The sequence below is a fragment of the Danio rerio genome, chromosome 4 (assembly GCF_049306965.1).
Source record: "Danio rerio strain Tuebingen ecotype United States chromosome 4, GRCz12tu, whole genome shotgun sequence".
Lineage (NCBI taxonomy): Eukaryota > Metazoa > Chordata > Actinopteri > Cypriniformes > Danionidae > Danio > Danio rerio.
Window position 1 is genome coordinate 44,362,695 of NC_133179.1, and position 20,498 is coordinate 44,383,192.

Sequence of the window (20,498 nt, forward strand, 5' to 3'; positions counted from 1 at the left end):
GAGCCCTGCATGCCGAATGACGAGTTACTCAGAAATCAATGCACATTGGCACTGCCTTGTATTGACATTTTGCTACCTTCTGGCAAGGCCGTTTATTATTTGTTTTTTTTTACATTTTCTTTTTAGCCCGGGCAGCACCAATCAGAAGACTTGAGGTTCCATGGTGTAATGGTTAGCACTCTGGACTTTGAATCCAGTGATCTGAGTTCAAATCTCGGTGGGACCTTGTTTTTTTTACCAGCACCGCACAAAAAAAGCTGGAATAGCATTCTTATCTCTTGAAGGCCGGAAAATGACAGTTACTCTGAGCTTTTTAGAAAACATGGCAAAAAGTGGCCGGTAAGCTCAGCTGGTTAGAGCGTGGTGCTAATAACGCCAAGGTCGCGGGTTTGATCCCTGTACTGCCCAAGCTTTTACCCTTTAAGACCTCAGAGGCATTTCAGGATTCTGCTTAGTCTCACAGACATGAATGCTGCAGGATACATGTGAAAGGGCAGACGAAATAGCTCTGTTGGGCGAGCATTAGACTTAAGATTTAAAGGTCCCTTGTCCGATCCTGGGTTTCAGCAAAACAGTGCTGTTGTTCTATTTTGTGCACAAGGGTCAGGTGACTGAAAGTCACCCAAAAAGCCTAGCTGCTTCACCCTTAAGTCCACCTGCTTCCACTTGACCAAAACGCTATCTTCCTCCCAGATAGTCACATTATTTCATGTTACGCACCGTCTAGGGATGGTGCACAACATGAAAGACAAGACAACAAAATGAATTCAAAGATTTATTGGGGTTTGAATTCGGGAGCTGACAAGGCCAAAATAACAAACAAAAATTCCTTTATATTAAATCTCTAACTTACCTGATCAAAAATAAAAGAAAAGAAAGTACAATTCACTTCCCTAACTACCTAACTCAAAAACAGAGGCCAAAAGGTTTTACAAAGAAAATGGCATCAAACTCCTTACTATCCCAATATATACACTATTTACAATCTATTTACAAAAACAGGCAACCATATTTGAAGGACAATCCAAAATCAATGTCAGCAGGCAACAAAGGTCAAACAAGCCGGTGGAACAAAGTATCATGAACAAAGCAAACACTAAAACAAACAGTACTCACAATTCTCAATATAAACTCAGAAGTCAAACAAAACAAACAGTACTCACAAATCTCAATATTCTCTCAGAAGTCAAACAAAGCAAACAGTACTCACAAATCTCAATATTCTCAGTCCTAACACATCCAAAAACTCTGCACTATACCACAATCAAACATTTCAACAAACACAAGCAAGTGACCAAAAACAAGATGGCTGCCAAGGAAGTGGTGTCATGGCTTTTTAAAACACTGTAGGCCAATCAGGATCAAGCAAGCTGGAAGTGGCCAATTAGATGTGTTCTAAGCAAACAGGAACAAGAAAAAAACAGATGAGACAAGACAAACATAGGATTGTAACATTCTGGCGATGATTCCAATGGCCTGATCGACAGCACTCTATAATGCTATGTATTTAGCGCTTTGATGTCCCACTGCGGACACGCTGCTGAATAAAAGAAAACTGTGACTTGATAGGGCTTCTGAAGGCTTGCAATGATATGTACGACACGGAAACCGGCAAAGCTGACGAAAGTTGTTTCGCTTTAAACCCTCAAGGTGCCACCAGCTTTGCAAAAAAAGCCAATGTAAAAAGGCATTAAAAACCGAGGTGGAGAATGCAGACATTGTTCCCGCTACCTCTAGCATGTAAAGCGAGCGCTTAACCATTTGAGCTAATTCTACTCAGAGCAATCAAAAATTGGCAATTTTCGATGTGGTCAAAATAGAAAAAAAAGATCAAATTTGCTCTTTGCCTGCCTTTTTTTTTTTTTTTTTTACATTTTTATCTCTTTAGCCCGGGCAGCACCAATCAGAAGACTTGAGGTTCCATGGTGTAATGGTTAGCACTCTGGACTCTGAATTCAACGATCCGAGTTCAAATCTCGGCGGGACCTTGTTTTTTTTTTTACCAGCACCGCACAAGAGCCTTTTTATGCATGTGCAAAGTAACTGAGTAGAAATCATAGTAAATTTTGCTTCCCCCCACTGTCTTAGATGAAACTGTGTTTGGAAGTATCATATCCAGAGGTTTTTTCTTTTAGTGTTAGGACTAAGTTGGCCAGAGCACCTGTCTTGGGACAAGCAGGTGCTAGATTCAAATCCAAACTGCACCTTCCCCTCAGATTATGGCAGAGTGGCTTTCTGATCTGAAACTCTTTCAATGGCCAATAGCATATGTTTGTCCTGATTTCCATTTTCCGAGCTGACTCTGGGTTTGGATGTAATGAATCTGAAGGTTCCAAAAAAACACTTAACACATGATTTAGGATAGAATAAATAAAAATAAATTCATGCACTTTTTGCTTTGATCTTGAACAGAGGCCAGGTTACCGGTCAGGTTTGAGACATGATCATCCAGACTCTTAAAGACCGCGTCTGTCTTGTCAGCATTTTCTGCATCCTGACATGCTGGTTTTTGTTGTGTATTATTTTTTCTTCTTCGATTTTTGTTATCGGGCAAATGTCTCTTACTGCGAATTTCCGTGGCGCTGTGGCTTAGCTGGTCAAAGCGCCTGTCTTGTAAACAGGAGATCCTGGGCTCAAATCCCAGCAGCGCCTTAGTCCAGGTGGTGCGTGTGCTTGTTTTATGGAGCTCACCGGAATGAATTATAAAATTGTATAGCTTTGAGGCGTAATGAATAGTGCGACAAATAGAGTTAAACAACCTCTTTGCTTGCCATTTTAAAACTTGCTGTCTTTTTTTAGTCTCTGTGTGCAAAAACGTCTTGCCTCCTATTCAGCGTTGGCGCTGTGGCTTAGTTGGTCAAAGTTTTGTCTAGTAAACAGAAGATTCTGGGTTCAAATCCCAGCAGTGCCTAATGTCCAGGTTTCATGTTTGCTTTTTGTTAAGAGTAACGAGTGTTTACGCAGCGGGATGTTTAGCAGTCGGTTTCTTAACAAAATTCAAATCCTTAAGAACGCCGCTCGTTCAAGAGGGCTTTGGACCATGGCTTTATATAGCATAGTGTGGTAATGCCCAACCAATTGGACTTTAATATTTCAAGTCCAGACATTCCCACATGCAGCGCTACCGTTGTTAGTTTTTTTTTTTTTTTTTGGAATTAAACAATAAGCCCCTGTCAAGGTCGTTTGGTGCTTTGGCTTAGTTGGTCAAAGTGCCTGTCTATTAAACAGGAGATTCTGGCTTCGAATCCCAGCAGTGCCTTGTCCGCAGTTGGCTGTTCTTTCATGGGCCAGAGAGTACTAAAAAGTGCTTTCTGTGCAACAGTGCTAGATGAAGCAGAGCACTCAGGCTCTGTGGCGCAATGGATAGCGCATTGGACTTCTAGACTGTGAGCTGAGCCATTCAAAGGTTGAGGGATCGAGTCCCACCAGAGTTGCAAGCTTTGCTCTTTTTCTTCACTCACTTAAGGTGTGGTGCGTTTCTAACATTTTAGGCATCTGTCCATGCCGTTTTGCTTCTTTCTGTCATTGCGCAGTGCAGGCTCAGATACTAGGGGTACTCTACAATAAAGCCGATGACTTAATTGAGCTGTTTTAAATAAGGGAGATTAGAAAACGGTGTAGGGCCTAGTGGGCTTGAGGAATGACTCAAAGGCAAGCTGTGGTTTTGGGGAAAAGTAACTGCCACCTATTGTTGAGATCACCCCTTTTGGATTTGTCGTAGAAGAGCCTTTTTATGCATGTGCAAAGTAACTGAGTAGAAAGCATAGTAAATTTTGCTTCCCCCCCACTGTCTTAGATGAAACTGTGTTTGGAAGTATCATATCCAGAGGTTTTTTCTTTTAGTGTTAAGACTAAGTTGGCCAGAGCACCTGTCTTGGGAACAGCAGGTGCTAGGTACAAATCCAAACTGCACCTTTCCCTCAGATTATGGCAGAGTGGCTTTCTGATCTGAAACTCTTCCAATGGCCGATAGCATATGTTTGTCCTGATTTCCATTTTCCGAGCTGACTCTGGGTTTGGATGTAATGAAACTGGAGGTTCCAAAAAACACTTTACACATGATTAAGGATAGATTAAATAAAAATAAATTCACACATTTTTTGCTTTGATCTTGAACAGAGGCCAGGTTACCGGTCAGGTTTGAGACATGATCATCCAGACTCTAAAAGACCACGTCCGTCTTGTCAGCATTTTCTGCATCCTGACATGCTGGTTTTTGTTGTGTATTATTTTTTCTTCTTCGATTTTTGTTATCGGGCAAATGTCTCTAACTATGAATTTTTGTGGCGCTGTGGCTTAGCTGGTCAAAGCACCTGTCTTGTAAACGGGAGATCATGGGCTCAAATCTCAGCAGCGCCTTAGTGCAGGAGGTGCGTGTGCTTGTTTTATAGAGCTTACCGGAATGAATTATAAAATTGTATAGCTTTGAGGCGTAATGAATAGTGCGACAAATAGAGTTAAACAATTTCTTTGCTTGCCATTTTTAGACTCGCTGTGTATTTTTAGTCTATGTGTGCAAAAACGTCTTGCCTTCTTTTCAGCTGTGGTTTAGTTGGTCAAAGCGTCTGTCTTGTTAACAGGAGATCCTGGGTTCAAATCCCAGCAGTGCCTAATGTACAGGTGCCAGGGTGGCTTTTTGTTAAGAGTGCATGCAGCGCTACAGTTGTTAGTTATTTTTTCTTTTTTTGATTAAAAAAATTAGCCCTTGTCAAGGTCGTTTGGCACTGTAGCTTAGTTGGTCAAAGTGCCTGTCTTGTAAACAGGAGACCCTGGAATCAAGTTCCAGCAAAAGTGCAAAAGTGACTATCAGCTATTGTTGAGATCAAGCCTTTTGGATTTGTTGTACAAGAGCCTCTTTATGCACACACATACATACACACACACACACACACACACACACACACACACACACACACACACACACACACGTGATATGGCTGAAAAAAATGTATACAGGGATTTTGACAAATTATTGACTATTATGAGATTTTAAATACAGTATGTCGAGACCAGTTGTAATTTCCATATGTTGCCATATATCATGCCATATATCAGCTTTCTATATGGGGAATTGCAGTGAGAAAAAAATGACAGTAAACCTACATTATGATGGAATGAGAATTAGCCACTAAATCAAAAAGTTACGAATTGCCATGAGATTGCGTTGGAATAAACTTAGTTTAGTGTATCCACTGTCTGTACTGTTCCCTCTACACTTATGTATAAACCATTATGAAACCTGTATCATATATTTTAAACAAAATTGACTGTAAAAGATTGTTTATTGTAACGATGTGCATCTTGTGTGCTGGTGATCTAAAGTTTGTTCCTGTAGTATTTATATGACAACAGGATTATGTGAACCAATGATCCTTCAAATGCAAGACTTCTTAAAGCAAATGAATGCAGCATGCAGAGTATTGAACACTGGAGAGTCTGTGTTTAAAGTAGTGAATGTTTCGAGTTTTGAAAATTGATAACAGGGTTCTGAAATTTGTGGCAAAACAAATGAAAAAAAAACTGTAATCTGGGGTTTCCACAGTGGAATGAACCGCCAACTTATCCAGCGTATGTTTTACACAGCAGATGCCCTTCCAACCACAACCCATCACTGGGAAACACACACACTTATTCAGAGACTCATACACTACAGTCAATTTTATCATACTCAATTCACCTATACTTCTTGCTGTGAGATAAGGTGCAACCCACTATGCCATGGCATCACCCATTAGCAGGGCTCGAAATTAACCTTTTTGCTTGGTAGCACTGGTGCTCATAACTTTAATAATGTAGGCGCATCAGCAAAAATGTAGTCGCACCCACCAATCATAAGCATCATTACTACAAGTTTTATACAAACATATTAATTGTAGTTGAAATCAACAGTATAAATGCAAGTGTGTGGAAAATATGCCTCGTCCCGTTATCTCAAGAAAATACATTTTTATAACATAACTGAGCAAGGGCGTGGGGACTGGGGACGAGTCACCCCCGCCAAGAATGAATATTGTTTATATATATATATATATATATATATATATATATATATATATATATATATATATATATATATATATATATATATATATATATATATTGCTATTTATTATTTAACTGCTATTAAAATGTATAATTAACTAATCCTCTCTTCTTACAATTTATTAAGTTAAATTAAATGGTCATGCGGTTAGCCAAGGGGGGTCAAGTGGTTTGAAAGACCAACAGTTGGATTATTATTATTATTATGTTTGAATTTATCTCATTATTCAAATGGATAAATTCTCACTGAGGAAGGTTGAATGTGCCGGCCAGTTTGTTATTTGCCTATAGGCTTCAGTTTTTAATTTAAATCAAGTTTTAACAAATTTCCCAAAGAAAATTATGATAAAAAATTGTATTTTAAAAATAAGTATATTTACATATTTGAAGAGTTTAGATGCAAAAACCACTGAATGCCATTTAATATTTTCTTCTAAAATAAGCATTTTTCTCCAACTCCTGTGTGTGGACTCAGTGATTTACCTTTTATAGTGACAAATACGTTCTTTTCATTGCCTTTAAAGTGAAATAACTGAACATAAATATACAAGGCTGAGAAAATTGCTCATTTTACATGGCATTTAGAGGTTTTGGCATCTGTACTGTACTTCATTTCTTTATTCTAAGAATTTAAAGTCCTAATTTCTAGTTCAAAGTATTTTTATTATTTATAAAACTGTAATAAAATTTACTGTTTAAATATGTAAATAAAGCAATTTGACAAAATGGTAGGAAATAGTTTTGGTACATCAAAAAGTGTAGTTGTAATAACTATCCAACAGGATTATCCAGCAAAAATTAGTTCTTAATATGTCACTAAAATGTCATATTTATACCTCAATTAAACAGAAAATCAGGTGAATAACAGCAAAAAGGTTCAGTTTTTTTTAGAAAACAAATAATCCCTTTCAATAAGCTGGCTACAGGCCTAAAAGTGCAATGTTAAAATGATGTTTAATAACTGATAAAGAGAGAGTTTAATAAAGACTTTCGTTTATTTTTTGTACAAATTAAACATCTCTCAGTATTATTAAAAGATGGAGCACAGGCTGTAGTTTTTCTGACAAATTGTTTCAACCAAAATTGGAGATGTTACTCTAAGAGATTAGGAGAACTGGCAGGGTCATATACGTTTACATGTAGGTGTTTATTCTGCAGTTAGTTTTCAGGGTATATTGTTTACAGACTAGTCTGCTTTAATGTTAGACTGAACGTAAAAGCGGTGAAAACACCAGCATAACGGCATTATCATGATGGACTCATTCAGTAGCGAACTTGAGTTTATGTGACTTACACTTTTCGTTGGAAAAAGCTCTTTATGTCCACCTCTTCTTGCTACCTCCATCCTAACTTGTGCGTGTCTGTCTTACACCTCGCACATTGGGAAATTCCCCCCGCGCAGTTGTTTTGACGCTGTTTGTATCTGAAACAATGGTCTGAAAGCAGCCACTCACATGACAGCAGGGAAAGGCACAGCCAATCACAATGTTCATATGTGTTTGGGGGCGGTGCGACTGGAGGAGAGAACGTGATTTAACCCTTTCGGCATGTCTAGGTTTATACTGACAGCGCGATGTTTTTAAGTGAATTAAAATATTGGTGGGGACATTTTGGTAGTTTGTGGATATTGGTGGGGACATATTCCCACCGTCCACCCTAAATCTACGCCCCTGCTCTCCAGTGTGGGTCTTCATGTGTTTATTAAGTTCTGATGAATTGCTGAAACTCATCCAACATCGAAGCTGCAGTCACACTAGTGTTTGAGCATGAGAAATTCTGTTGTACGACGCTGCGAAAAGGAGCGGGATTAAACAAGATGATTAGACAAGAATAGTTTCTCTCCAGTGTGGCTCATGATGTGTAGATTAAGGGATGATGATTGGCTGAAGCTCTTCCCACACAGAGTACAAGTGAATGGTTTCTCTCCAGTGTGGATATTCATGTGACTGTTAAGGTGTGATGATTGGTTGAAACTCCTCCCACACTGGGTGCATGTGAATGGTTTCTCTCCAGTGTGGATTTTCATGTGTTTATTAAGGGACGATGATTGGTTGAAACTTTTCTCACACTGGGTGCATGTGAATGGTTTCTCTCCAGTGTGGATCCTCATGTGTTTATTAAGGTATGTTGATTGGCTGAAACTCTTCCCACACTGAGTACAAGTGAATGGTTTCTCTCCAGTGTGGATTTTCATGTGATTGTTAAGATGTGATGATCGGTTGAAACTCTTCCCACACTGAGTGCATGTGAATGGTTTCTCTCCAGTGTGGATCCTCATGTGTAGATTAAGGGATGATGATCGGTTGAAACTCCTCCCACATTGAGTGCATGTGAATGGTTTCTCTCCAGTATGAATCCTCATGTGTAGATTAAGGTATGATAATTGGTTGAAACTCTTCCCACACTGAGTACATGTGAATGGTTTCTCTCCAGTGTGGATTTTCATGTGATTGTTAAGGTGTGATGATTGGTTGAAACTCTTCCCACATTGAGTGCATGTGAATGGTTTCTCTCCAGTGTGGATCCTCATGTGTAGATTAAGGGATGATGATCGGTTGAAACTCCTCCCACAATGAGTGCATGTGAATGGTTTCTCTCCAGTGTGGATCCTCATGTGAATCTCAAGATAGCCTTTTCTTCCAAAACTCTTTCCACACTGAGTGCAGGTGAAACGATTCTTGTTTCTCCTTTTCAAAATACCATCAGTCTGTAAATTAGTTTTTTCCTCAATTTTGACATGATGTTCCTCCTCTTTTCTCCCCTCATTCTCTTCAATTAGGTCTGAAATAAATAAATAAAACATTAGTTTTTATTAAGTCTTAAAATTTCTCATTAAAAGCTGAAAAGTGAAAAGACATTGGAAACATTGGTTACACTCACTGTAATTTTGATGCACATTAAATGTAAAATAAATCAGATCATATTCGATCCAAGATGGCAGCGCGTGCACAATGCGAGGCTCAGGGTCTCTCCAGTTTCTGCATTTTTGCAGTACTATTCCTGCTCATTTCGGGTCTGTTCGTGCAGAACAGTGGTGCCTTTACATCGTATACCCAACAGGAGCTTTTGGATATTGGTTTGTGGATTCCGGACAGTTTTATTAGGAATCTTCGACTCATCCATGAGATTGCCAGAACACCCCGGGCTGGGCGCCCTTCCCGGCCGGGCGGAAGTGCTCACACACCGCGCAGAGAACGTAAACAAAGACGGAGGAAGCGCGGCGGGCTAAGAGCTAAGCTAAAGCTAACACCACACCAGCTCTCTTTACCCAGCATCTTTCTCGCCAATGTACGGTCACTGGTGAACAAAATGGATGAGATTCGACTGTGCATCAACCACAGCAAAAGATTATGGAACTGTAACGTCATGATTTTCACAGAAACATGGCTAAACAGCGGGATACCAGACAATGCTGTATCGCTAATGGAGCATCACACATTCCGAGCGGACAGAACGGCGGATGACTCCGGTAAGACCAGAGGCGGAGGATTATGCATTTATATTAACAAAGCTTGGTGCACACACTCTGTCGTCGTTGGGAGACATTGCTCTGCTAACCTGGAATTCCTAATGGTTAAATGTAGACCTTTTTACCTACCACAGGATTTCACATCCACCATAATATCTGCTGCTTTTATTCCTCCCGACGCTGATGCAAAGCTGGCTATGAACAAACATCATGCAGCCATCAGCAAACAACAGACTGCTCACCCGGAGGCTGCTTTAATTGTTGCGGGGGATTTTAATCACTCAAGCTTAAAGACAGTGCTCCCTAAATTCCATCAAAACATTCTCTGTCACAGAAGGGGAAACAAAACATTGGACCATGTTTACACAAACATAGCTGAAGCCTATGCTGTGACCCCCCTCCCCCACCTGGGTCAGTTAGATCACCTTTCTTTGTTCCTTACCCCCAAATACTCACCCCTCATCGACCATGTGAAGCCATCAGTGAGGACCATCAAAGTGTGGCCAGCAGGGGTAGACTCCACACTCCAGGACAGGTTTTAACACACAGACTGGGGTATGTTTGCTTTCCAGGCCACACATGGCTTTCACACAGACATTGACAGTTACACTTCCTCTGTTCTGGAATATATCAACACCACCATAGACAGTGTTACAACCCAGAAACAAATCACCACATACCCGAATCAGAAGCCATGGATGAACAAGGAGGTGTGCCTCTTGCTGAAGGCACGCAACACTGCCTTTAGATCAGGGGATGCACAGGCCTACAGCACTTCCAGGGTTAATCTGAAGAGGGGCATCAAAAAGGCCAAGCACTGTTACAAGCTAAAGCTAGAGGAGCACTTTTCCAACTCTGATCCTTGGCGCATGTGGCAGGGCATCCAGGCCATCACCAACTACAAACCCACAGCCACTGACGTCTCCTTCCTGAACGAGCTAAATGACTTTTATGCCCGCTTTGATAGAGACAATAAAGAACCCTACACCAGGATCACTTCCTCCACCGACCACTCACCTATCACACTCACCTCCTCAGAAGTACACACCGCACTGAGTCGTATCAATGGGCGTAAGGCTGCTGCTGGACCAGACGGTATTCCTGGGCGTGTCCTCAAAGTATGTGCAGAACAGCTCGCTGGGGTATTCACAGACATTTTCAACCTGTCGCTCAACCTAGCAGCTGTGCCAACATGCTTTAAAACCACCTCTATTGTGCCAGTGCCCAAACACTCCAGCCCCAACATGACTGAATGACTACCGGCCTGTAGCACTCACACCCATCATCATGAAGTGCTTCGAGCGGTTGGTCCTGGCACATCTAAAAGACTCTCTGCCATCCACACTGGACCCACATCAGTTTGCTTACCGTGGCAACAGGAGCACAGATGATGCAGTCTCTATAGCACTGCACTCTGTACTCACACACCTGGACAATAAAAACACTTATGCACGAATGCTGTTTGTGGACTTCAGCTCAGCATTCAACACTGTCATACCCTCCAAGTTACTGATCAAACTAAGGAATCTGGATATCGACACATCACTATGCAACAGGATTATGGACTTTCTGACTAACAGACCTCAGAATGTTAGATCAGGCCACATTTGCTCCACCACCGTCACACTCAACACTGGTGTACCACAGGGCTGTGTGCTGAGCCCCTTCCTCTACTTCCTTTTTACCGTTGACTGTAGGCCTGTTAATAGATCCAACACCATTATCAAATTTGCAGATGACACCACAGTGATTGGTCTAATCAGCAACAATGATGAGACGGCCTACAGGGAGGAGATACAGCATCTGGCCACTTGGTGCACTGACAATAATCTGCTCCTTAACACCAACAAGACCAAGGGGCTCATTTTGGACTTCAGAAAGGGACGAACAGGCTCACATGATCCCATCCACATCAATGAGATGGCCGTTGAGCCTGTCTCATCCTTTAAGTTCCTGGGGACCCACATCTCAAAGGACCTTTCCTGGTCCACCAACACCTCCAGCCTGATCAAGAAGGCTCACCAGCACCTATTTTTCTTAAGGCAACTGAAGAAGAATCAGCTTTCATCAGCCGTCTTGGTGAACTTCTACCGCTGCACAATAGAGAGCATCCTGACAAACTGTGTCACAGTCTGGTATGGAAGCTGCTCTGTTGCTGAGCGTAAGGCACTGCAGCGGGTGGTGAAAACTGCCCAACGCATCACAGGGACCACACTGCCTGCCATAGAGGACAACCAGAAGAAACACTGTTTGCGCCGAGCACGCAGTATTCTGAAGGACACCTTTCAACCTGCTCACAGACTGTTTTCTCTCCTGCCCTCCGGCAGGCACTTCAGGCTCCCCCGGACAAAAACCAGCAGACTGAGGAACAGCTTTTTCCCCAGAGCTGTCTCCCTCCTGAACTCTGCCCCACACTGACTCTTTTGCCCCCCAATACACCCTCCACTCTCCTCTAACTTAAACTCCTTGCAATAACTACATTGTTTAACATTTGCACATTTAAAATTTGCACATTCACTGCACCACATTGAACTGTTTACTTATTGAACTGTACATACCCACTGCATATGGGCATTTGTAATTATGTACACACCCACTATACATATACACTTGTAATCATGCTTATTTATCTGCATACTACTGATTATTAATAGCAAGCTGCACATATATTCATATATTGTAACATATACACTTGTAATCATGTTTATCTATCCCTGTACATATATTCATATATTGTAACATATACAATTGTAATCATGTTTATCTATCTGCACACTACTGTTTATTAATAACAACCTGCACATATATTCATATATTGTAAATCTGTTCATAGCTTATCCAACCTGTATATAATGTTCATAGTACATCCATCTGTAAATATCACCATAGTTTTCTATAACTGCACTTTATAACTTATTCCTGTATCCAGCACTTGCTGCTATTGCACTGCTGGTTAGACTTAAACCACATTTTGTTGCATTGTACTTGTACATGTGTAATGAAAATAAAGTTGAATCTAATCTAATCTAATTTTGTTTGGTCCATTAACGTGTACACATTTAAGCAGATTCAATTCAGCTTTATTTATCTAGTGCTTTTACTATGTAATATGTGTCAAAGCTGCTTAACATAGAAGTTATATTATATGGACTCTATGCATGAACTCCGCTGACGTGGTTCTGGTAGACTATCAGTCAGGCTCTTTACGTCTACATAGCGCGCTCTACGCCGAAATCTAATAGAGGCGAAACCTAAACGCATCAGAGCATGGTAAAGAAGGGAGATTTACTCTTAAATTGATGAGGATCCTCTGCCAGTGGATGTCCAGCATCTAGAAAATCATTTTTGTTCAGTTCCAGAACCCATAATAGTTGATTAATACACCAGATCAGGCTGAAAATCTCCATGAAGAGGTGGAGTGACTGAAAGGAGACTGCTTCGATGCTGCTTTTAGTGATGTTACAAGGTTCTAAAGGTACAGTTAAAAAATTATATACTAGAATTTAACCCAAATGACAGTAGTAACAAGTTGTAATTGTATTTTATATTAAATAATATTACGTTATTAACCATACTATAGTAAATTCTATTATATTGTATATATTGTATACATGCATATATACACACACAAACACCAAATATTCTAGTCTCATGTAATAGGCAAATAAACAACAAATGTAACAAATGTATCAGGCACGAATATTTATATGCACAACCTAATCAAATCAAAATCAATAATCAAAGTACCCATTGGGTCTTAAAAGCATTTACAAAAGTCTTAAATTTGATAATCTCAAATTAAGGCCTTAATAGCCTTGAATTATTATACAAAGTCTTGAGTTTTGTTACAAAGGTCTTATTTTAATAATTTATATTACTTTTCTTAGGATTAAGTTCATATCATAACAAAATTAACTGTAACTAATGTAAGCTAACTAAAAAATCATGCAGCATAACGTTGAGTGCACCTCACGCTCCACGTAATAGCAGAAAGCACAAAAGCATGCACACCCGTTACTATGGTTACTTGAGGTGAGGTACAGAACAAGATAGTTGCTAGCCTAGTTTGTCGGTTTGTTTAATCTGCTGTGGCCAAGGAATCCGAATTACGTTTGGGTCAATCCTGTGCCAAGAAATAACCGTGACGCCTACTGCTGTTGATGTCGAAAATCTTATAAGCTAGCAACAATGGATGTTACAGCCCTGGACTCCCATTTAAGGGGTGCCAAACACACCGTGTGTAGTACTGCTCGTCAGCGCAACCACCTATTGTGGAGTTCTTTGCACTGGAGACCACAATCTCCTGAGCATCACTCTAAAGGCTCGTACACACAGGGACGCTTTTTGTTTGGGTTTATCATCAGCGTTTTATGAGACATTTTTCTGTATTTAAACCCAATCGATTTTTACTGGCGTCGAGTAGAAGAGTATGCAAAATCACTCCTTGATGTTAGATGAACATTGAATTTCATTTGAAAAGGTATTAAAAAGGTCTTTAAAAGCCTTGAATTTCATTTGGAGGATCCTGGGGGTACCCTGCTAATGCATTTCTTTCTGATTTATACATCTACACCCTTCAACATCCAGAGTAACGTGTCCAGAGTAAGAGCAACTGTGAGGGAGACGCCATCCATCACAAGGCTCAGGGTTCACGCTGAGCATCTCATCTGCAGGGTGAATCAACAAGCAGGACAGTCATCATCTCTTTCTATTACAGCAAGCATCAACTAGATTTACACAATAGCTTGCCTTGTGCCCATCAAAAAAAGCTTGAGCTAAAGCTTAAAGAGTAGATGATGAAGCTAAATTTGTTCATAAAAAATATATATATAAACACAAACTAAACATAATGCAGGAATATAAATTTGTCAATATAATAAACATTCATTTTCAGTGAATGGTGGGGGGGGGGGGGGGGGTTATCCATCTAAAGCCTGATTTATACTTCTGCGTCAAACGGCGGTGTATGCTACGGCGCTGACGCATAGCCCTCCGCCGTGGCCGTCAGCGTCACTAACGTACACCTCTCAAAAAATGTAACTCTACGTCGCAACAACGCGTAGCGCAAGCTCTGTGATTGGTCGGCTTGGTAACGTTGACGAGTCTGGGCGGGACCAAGAGCCACGCGAATGGCGCGAGCGATTGTTTACAAGTGTGGAGTCCCGTGAAGGAGCTCCGGGTGGAAAGTTTTGTTTTGTGTTTACCTCATAGTAATCGTTGTTGCACGTCCGCCAGTTCCCGCCTCAAAATGAGCGAGTTTGAGTCACTTGTACAACCAGGAAGTGTTCAGGAAAAGATAAACAGAAGCGAAGAAACTCTACACAGAGGAACATTTACACGTCACTGCCAACTAGCGTTTCGGAAGTGTTAATGCAGGCCAACAGAGACATCGTGCAGAAGTGTAAATGCACAGCTACGGGCGTTGCATGCGCCGTGGGTCACGCCGGTCACTTGACGCAGAAGTATAAACCAGGCTTAATAAGGATGCATTTTCTTGTCACAAGTAGCAGTTTATCTAACAATTTATAACCTTTGGTGTCAAGGGTCAATGACATTTCTTGTGTTTTAGAAGGGAGTCCCAAAAGAAAAAGATCGGGATCTTTTTTAATTTGATCTTAAAAATTGTGCTAATTTCATACGCAAAAAAGTTCCAGAATCTTCAAATGAGTTTGCACTTCCAGAAACAATGAAAGTATGTACCAAGCTCTGTATGACACTTAACACGAAGAGCTGGTATAGAGGAATCCATTTTATTCAATAAAACTGGCGTTATATGCAGCCTATGTAAAATCTTATATTGAGTCTCTAAAGTCGATTACAAATAAAAGTGGATCTAATACACCTCAAAGCCTCATGCCAGTCATCATCTATATAAACATTACACAGGTCTTCCTCCCACTTATGGGCCACTGTGTTCACAAGTCCAGAGATATTAGAGTATAGAAAAGAATAAAATCTAGAAATAAAATGAACAGCATTTGTTGTGTTAGCGAGAAAACTTTCCAAACTATTTAGTGCTAATGTATCTGGTATTTGTTTTTGCTTTGACATAACAGTGACAAAATTGCAGATATCCAAAGTGATGTTGGTTTGGGAGATCAAATTTCTTTTGGAATTGTTGGAAGGACATTAAAGAGTCATCCTGGAACAAGTCAGATAGAATATGAATTACTTTTATGTGCCATGCTTTGAAAAGAGGTGAATCTATGCCAGGGATAAAGTCCTGATTCAAATAAATTGGTTTTAACATAATTATAGCTTCCCCTCTCCCTAAAAACCTGGAAATCTGTCGCCAAACTTTAATAGAGCTATATAGTATTGTATTTTTCTTCACTGTCTCTTTTTACTTGTGGAGACAAGCAAACAAACTCCAGACAGATAGTGGGGAGCAGGCCCAGGAATCCACACAAGGGCATAGGTCAGGGGTCAGCAACCCGCGGCTCTAGAGCCGCATGCGGCTCTTTAGCGCTGCCCTTGTGGCTCCCTGAAGTTTTTTCAAAAATGTTCAAAAAGATGGGGAAGGTTAGTATATATTTTTGTTTTAATATGATATCTACAGGAGGACAAACATTTTTAACGTTTTCAAATGCTGTAAAAGTGTGTAGAATTAATATTTAATTTCAACATTTCTGTCAACGAAGATTTGCGTCATAACCTGCGACACAGGATGTCTATCAGCAGGGCGGGATGCCGGGCAGGTGGCTGTTGTAAACAAACCGGGAGATAATAAAGCATGGAAAACCGTTCAGAGATGGTGACTACATGAAGGAGTCATTCATCAACATATTAGAACACCTATTTGCAGACTTCAAAAACAAAACCAAGATAATACAAAAAATTAAAGATATACCTCTCTCCGCTAAGACAGTGAAGGAAAGGGCTATTAAAATGGCAGGTAACATCACCGATCAGCAAACCAAGGACATTAATTCAGTGCCAGCATACTCAATTGCCTGTGATGTGAGCGATATTCAATGCGCTTTTATGCAGGTATGTGAACTCTGATGGGCCGCAAGAAGAAATGATCAAATTAATATCACTGAAAGACCAGAGGCTGTGCTGAAGTGTTTAAATGACAACGAAATCAACACCAACCACCTGATTTCAGTGGCTATTTAATCATGAAGGCTCATTATCTATTTGTAGCCAACTTAGTAATTTTTATAGTAGGCTAATATAGCTACTATAGATACATACAGCATGTGTTTGGCTTATATAAGGCTTTACATTTTTTGCAGCTCCAAACATATTTGTTTTTTTTTTTTTTTTTGGTCCAATATGGCTCTTTCAACATTTTGGGTTGCCGACCCCTGGCATAGGTCATAGTAAGATTTGAACCATTTCCAAATGAGTCTGGCATGGCAAGCCCAGTTATAATATACGATATTAGGCAGAGCTAATCCACCTAGCTCTGTTGGCATCTGCAGAAATTTAAGTTTTTTTGCCATTCCATATAAATCTAGAAAAAGCACTTTTAAGCTGGGCAGAGGCTTTCCTGCTTGATTATAAGGGTGTCAATTGAAGAGGGTATAACATTCGGGGGAGAATATTCATCTTTATTAAGCTTATTCTACCAAAGAGTGAAAGGGGAAGGGCTTGCCAGCGGTTTAAGTCTTTTTTGACCATTTGAACAATTGGGGCATAATTGAGTTTCCATAGTTGATTTAAGTCAGTTGACACTTTAATTCCGAGATTAACAAATCCAGATTTTGACCATTTAAAAGAAATATTTACTATAGATTCAGCATCGAAATTACCTAATGGCAATGCTTCTGATTTATTAAAGTTAATTTTGTAGCCAGAAGTTAAACTAAAATCTTCAAAAAATGATAGTGTTCAGGTGACGATAAAAACAGCAGAATATCATCTGCATAAAGTGCAATTTTGTGTTCACAACTCTTCATTGATATACCCTTTATATTTTTATTCTGTTTGATAGCTTCTGCTAGTGCCAATGCAAACAAAAGAGGGCTCAGTGGGCAGCCCTGTCTGGTGCCCCTAGCAAGTGGAATAGGTTCTGATCGTAGACCATTAGTAATAATGCAAGACATGGGGGAGTGATAGATGGTTTGAATCTCTTTTAAAAATTCACCCTTTATACTAAAACTATGCAGAGTTTCAAACAGGTAACTCCACTCAACCCTATCAAAAGCTTTCTCTGTCCCTGAAGATACAGAAATTGCTTTATAGTTGTGTTGATTGGTGTACTGTATAACATTCATAAGTCTTCTTTTGCTGTTCACACCAGATGCGGAACGCGTGGATAAATCGCGCTATTTGCGCGTAAATAGCCGCATAAACGTTTGAGTTTACTCGCTTCATTTGCGCGCCAAACCCCGCTTCTTTCGCGTGTCAAATTCACTTCAGAACCGACGCGGATTCGCTTGATGGGCAGAGCTTCTGCCCGAAGACTCTAGCTTCATAGCTAAATGGCTAACATGGATTTTATGAAGAAAATAACAGTGTTTATGTGCTTTATGAAGACTGAAAAACAGCGTTGATACGTTTAGGGTCGTGTCTGAGTCCACTACATTCTTTCAGAGGTGCATCCAGCCCTGTGAGCTCATAAACTCCTCCAGAAACTTAACCTGGATGATAGAGGTTTTCAGCGGTACTTCTGACAAAGCCAAGCCGAGTTTGATGAACTGTTGTTGGTGAAGGCTGGAGGATTTCCCTCGGAACACCGACAACAGGTTCTACGTCACAATCACGCCCCCACAAGAGCAAGCTTCTGATTGGTTAACGCAGCGCAAATGTACGCTGAAGTTCAGATTTTCGAACTCGAGAGATTCAAACGCGCAAAACGCTTAATTTGCCCCACGCCAATCGCGCAATTTGCGTTATTCGCGCCGCAGGATGTCTATTCGCGCGTTTGCATTGACTTAACATGTATATCACTCGCGCTTGACGCGCGTTTCGCGTCTGGTGTGAACGCAGCATTATATTTGTAATAGAGAAATGTTCTGTATTAAGCCTGTCTGGTCTGGGTTTATAAGGTGGGGAAGAACTATCTCGAGTCTCCTGGGCAGCAGCTTAGTGAGTATCTTGGCATTGATCCCAATTAAGCTTATGATCTTTATGAACTACATTCATCAGGTGATTTATTTTTCTACCACTCGATTTGAACATTTATAACCTACTTGGAAAACCCGATTGAGACAAATCCTGCATGTTCGTAGCAAGTGCACATAATTTAAGCTTATATTAGTGAGTTTGCATTATTGTATTAAACTTATGCAAATGCCTAAAGCCACGTTTGCTGTAAACCGGAGTGATGAGGAGATGGCAAGATGACATACTTTGTTACTTATTTTCATTCATTTGTACTTTTGTCTTTGTTTTCTTGCCTTTGTGCATGTCCTGAGGCTTAGCTGAAGACTTACGTGGCGACATTTTATATACCCGACAAGATGCAGAAATGCCATCTAAAAAGGTTTCCTGCTGTTTGTCCAATCAGGGACAGTGGCAATGTAAATATACAAATAATAATGTTAACCCTGGGTTTGTGAATGTGAAACATCTGTTAATGAACATCCAGGATTATATTTTAACCCCAGGTATAACATGATCAGTGTGGAACATGATTACAGATAACCCAGGATTCTGTTTATCCAGCGTTAGAATGACCCAGGGTTAACAATTTTTGCATGCTGTAATCCATTTCTAAATCAGCAAAAGTCTTTTTTACACTAGTTTGTTGGCCAGTTGTAGTCAGTGCAATGCTAAACGTTATTGTTCCACCATAGTTTGTTTGTTTTGCCACACGTCGTTCCACAGCAACATCATATAGTTTAGAATACTGTACAATGTTTTATAATACTTAATTATCTAAGTGTCCATTTCATTCAGCATATTTAAAATTGGGGGCATCCACGATTTTTGACATACTTCAAACAAGACCATTTTGGTTGGTTGGTTTTTGAGAATGAAAATCAACCTGTTTGTTCCTGCAGATCTTCCTGTTTGACTGTGAATGTTTCTTCAATCTTCACATCTTCACTCTCCTCTTTAATAAACGCCATCTTTATAACAGTGTAGAGATCGGTCGCTTCAGCAGGAGTTTTTCTCTGCGTTTGGACACTTTATCCTGTTTAAAATGAACAAAACAATAAAAATTTTTCAAATAAATAAAACAATGAACAGAAACAAAATAACTTCTCTTCAACACTTGCTTCAACAGTATCTTTATATGAGAGTCATTAACAAAAACAAATCAGGTAAAAGTCAGAGCAAGAAACAATGACCTGATTAAAACTAGTAAGTTACTTAATTTCTTTTATACTTCGAATTGAATGACATTATGCTATTTAAAAAAATAAAAGGTTATTAAAATATGTATCACACACATTTCTGTTAACTTATTCAAACAATAGCTCTCATTACTGTCAGCAAAATAGTATTATGTTGTATAAAGGGTTAAATAATATTGTCAACAGCAGGTTCATAATTTAGCATCAGATGAAAAACATCAAACTTTAATCAATCAGTTCATATTTATGTAAAAGTTTTAAACACAAACCTCTCTCCAGTTGAATTCCAGCGCAGGAGCGGCGCAGCCTTATGACGTCACACGCCACGCCAGAATAAAAGTCCCTTTTCCACTTACTGTTGCAGTCATGACTTATTGATACATTTCTCCCTCATTTTACACTTTCCACTATATCTGCTCTCTGTGTCTTTCACTCTATCACACAGACACACTCACACACACCTTGATTATAAATGAATCATTGTAAATACACTGATTATTATTTTTATTACTGTTTTATCTTAAAATGTTGATTGTTAAATGTAAAGTATATTCTGATCTATTTTGTATTGATTTGTATGAATAATATATGTTGAACAGTAATATAATATATTGAATATTAATGTGATATATTGAATAATATGATGAATAGTTAAAATGTTATTTAATTATTATATATAAATATCTTTCTTTTTTACCACTACTATTTACTGTGTACTGTTTTTTTATTATATATGT

General features: G+C 39.7%; 2 protein-coding genes and 3 non-coding genes across 7 annotated transcripts in view; 4 read left to right on the forward strand and 1 right to left on the reverse strand.

Annotated features, from left to right (window-relative positions):
• Window positions 1-20,498, forward strand: part of LOC141381669 (BEN domain-containing protein 5-like) — a 495,902-nt gene that overhangs the window by 387,094 nt on the left and 88,310 nt on the right. The gene's annotated exons all lie outside the window — the stretch shown is intronic.
• On the forward strand, window positions 155-226 carry trnaq-uug (transfer RNA glutamine (anticodon UUG)). The gene has a single exon. It is a non-coding gene; the product is annotated as a tRNA-Gln (tRNA).
• trnaq-cug (transfer RNA glutamine (anticodon CUG)) lies at window positions 1,917-1,988 on the forward strand. The gene has a single exon. It is a non-coding gene; the product is annotated as a tRNA-Gln (tRNA).
• On the forward strand, window positions 2,579-2,652 carry trnat-ugu (transfer RNA threonine (anticodon UGU)). The gene has a single exon. It is a non-coding gene; the product is annotated as a tRNA-Thr (tRNA).
• LOC137487293 (uncharacterized) lies at window positions 7,019-20,086 on the reverse strand. Of its 3 annotated transcripts, none has more exons than XM_068219959.2 (3): window positions 20,031-20,086; window positions 19,449-19,598; window positions 7,019-8,811 (listed from the first exon to the last, which is right to left on the reverse strand). In XM_068219959.2, the coding sequence occupies exons 2-3, from the start codon at window positions 19,531-19,533 to the stop codon at window positions 7,850-7,852; spliced, it is 1,047 nt and encodes a 348-aa protein (XP_068076060.2). In that variant the 5' UTR covers window positions 19,534-19,598; window positions 20,031-20,086; the 3' UTR covers window positions 7,019-7,849. The 3 variants fall into 3 exon arrangements, with proteins under 3 accessions (XP_068076060.2, XP_073803934.1, XP_073803935.1); XM_073947833.1 differs by having other exon boundaries at window positions 7,019-8,823; XM_073947834.1 differs by having other exon boundaries at window positions 7,019-14,178.

What these genes read in the sequence shown, in the direction of transcription:
- LOC137487293 (XM_073947833.1), bottom strand. Translation starts at nt 19,533, where the DNA reads ATGGCGTTTATTAAAGAGGAGAGTGAAGATGTGAAGATTGAAGAAACA. An exon ending in AGATCTGCAGGAACAAACAG is followed by an intron (nt 8,824 to 19,448) that starts GTTGATTTTCAT and finishes TATTTATTTCAG; the next exon opens with ACCTAATTGAAGAGAATGAG.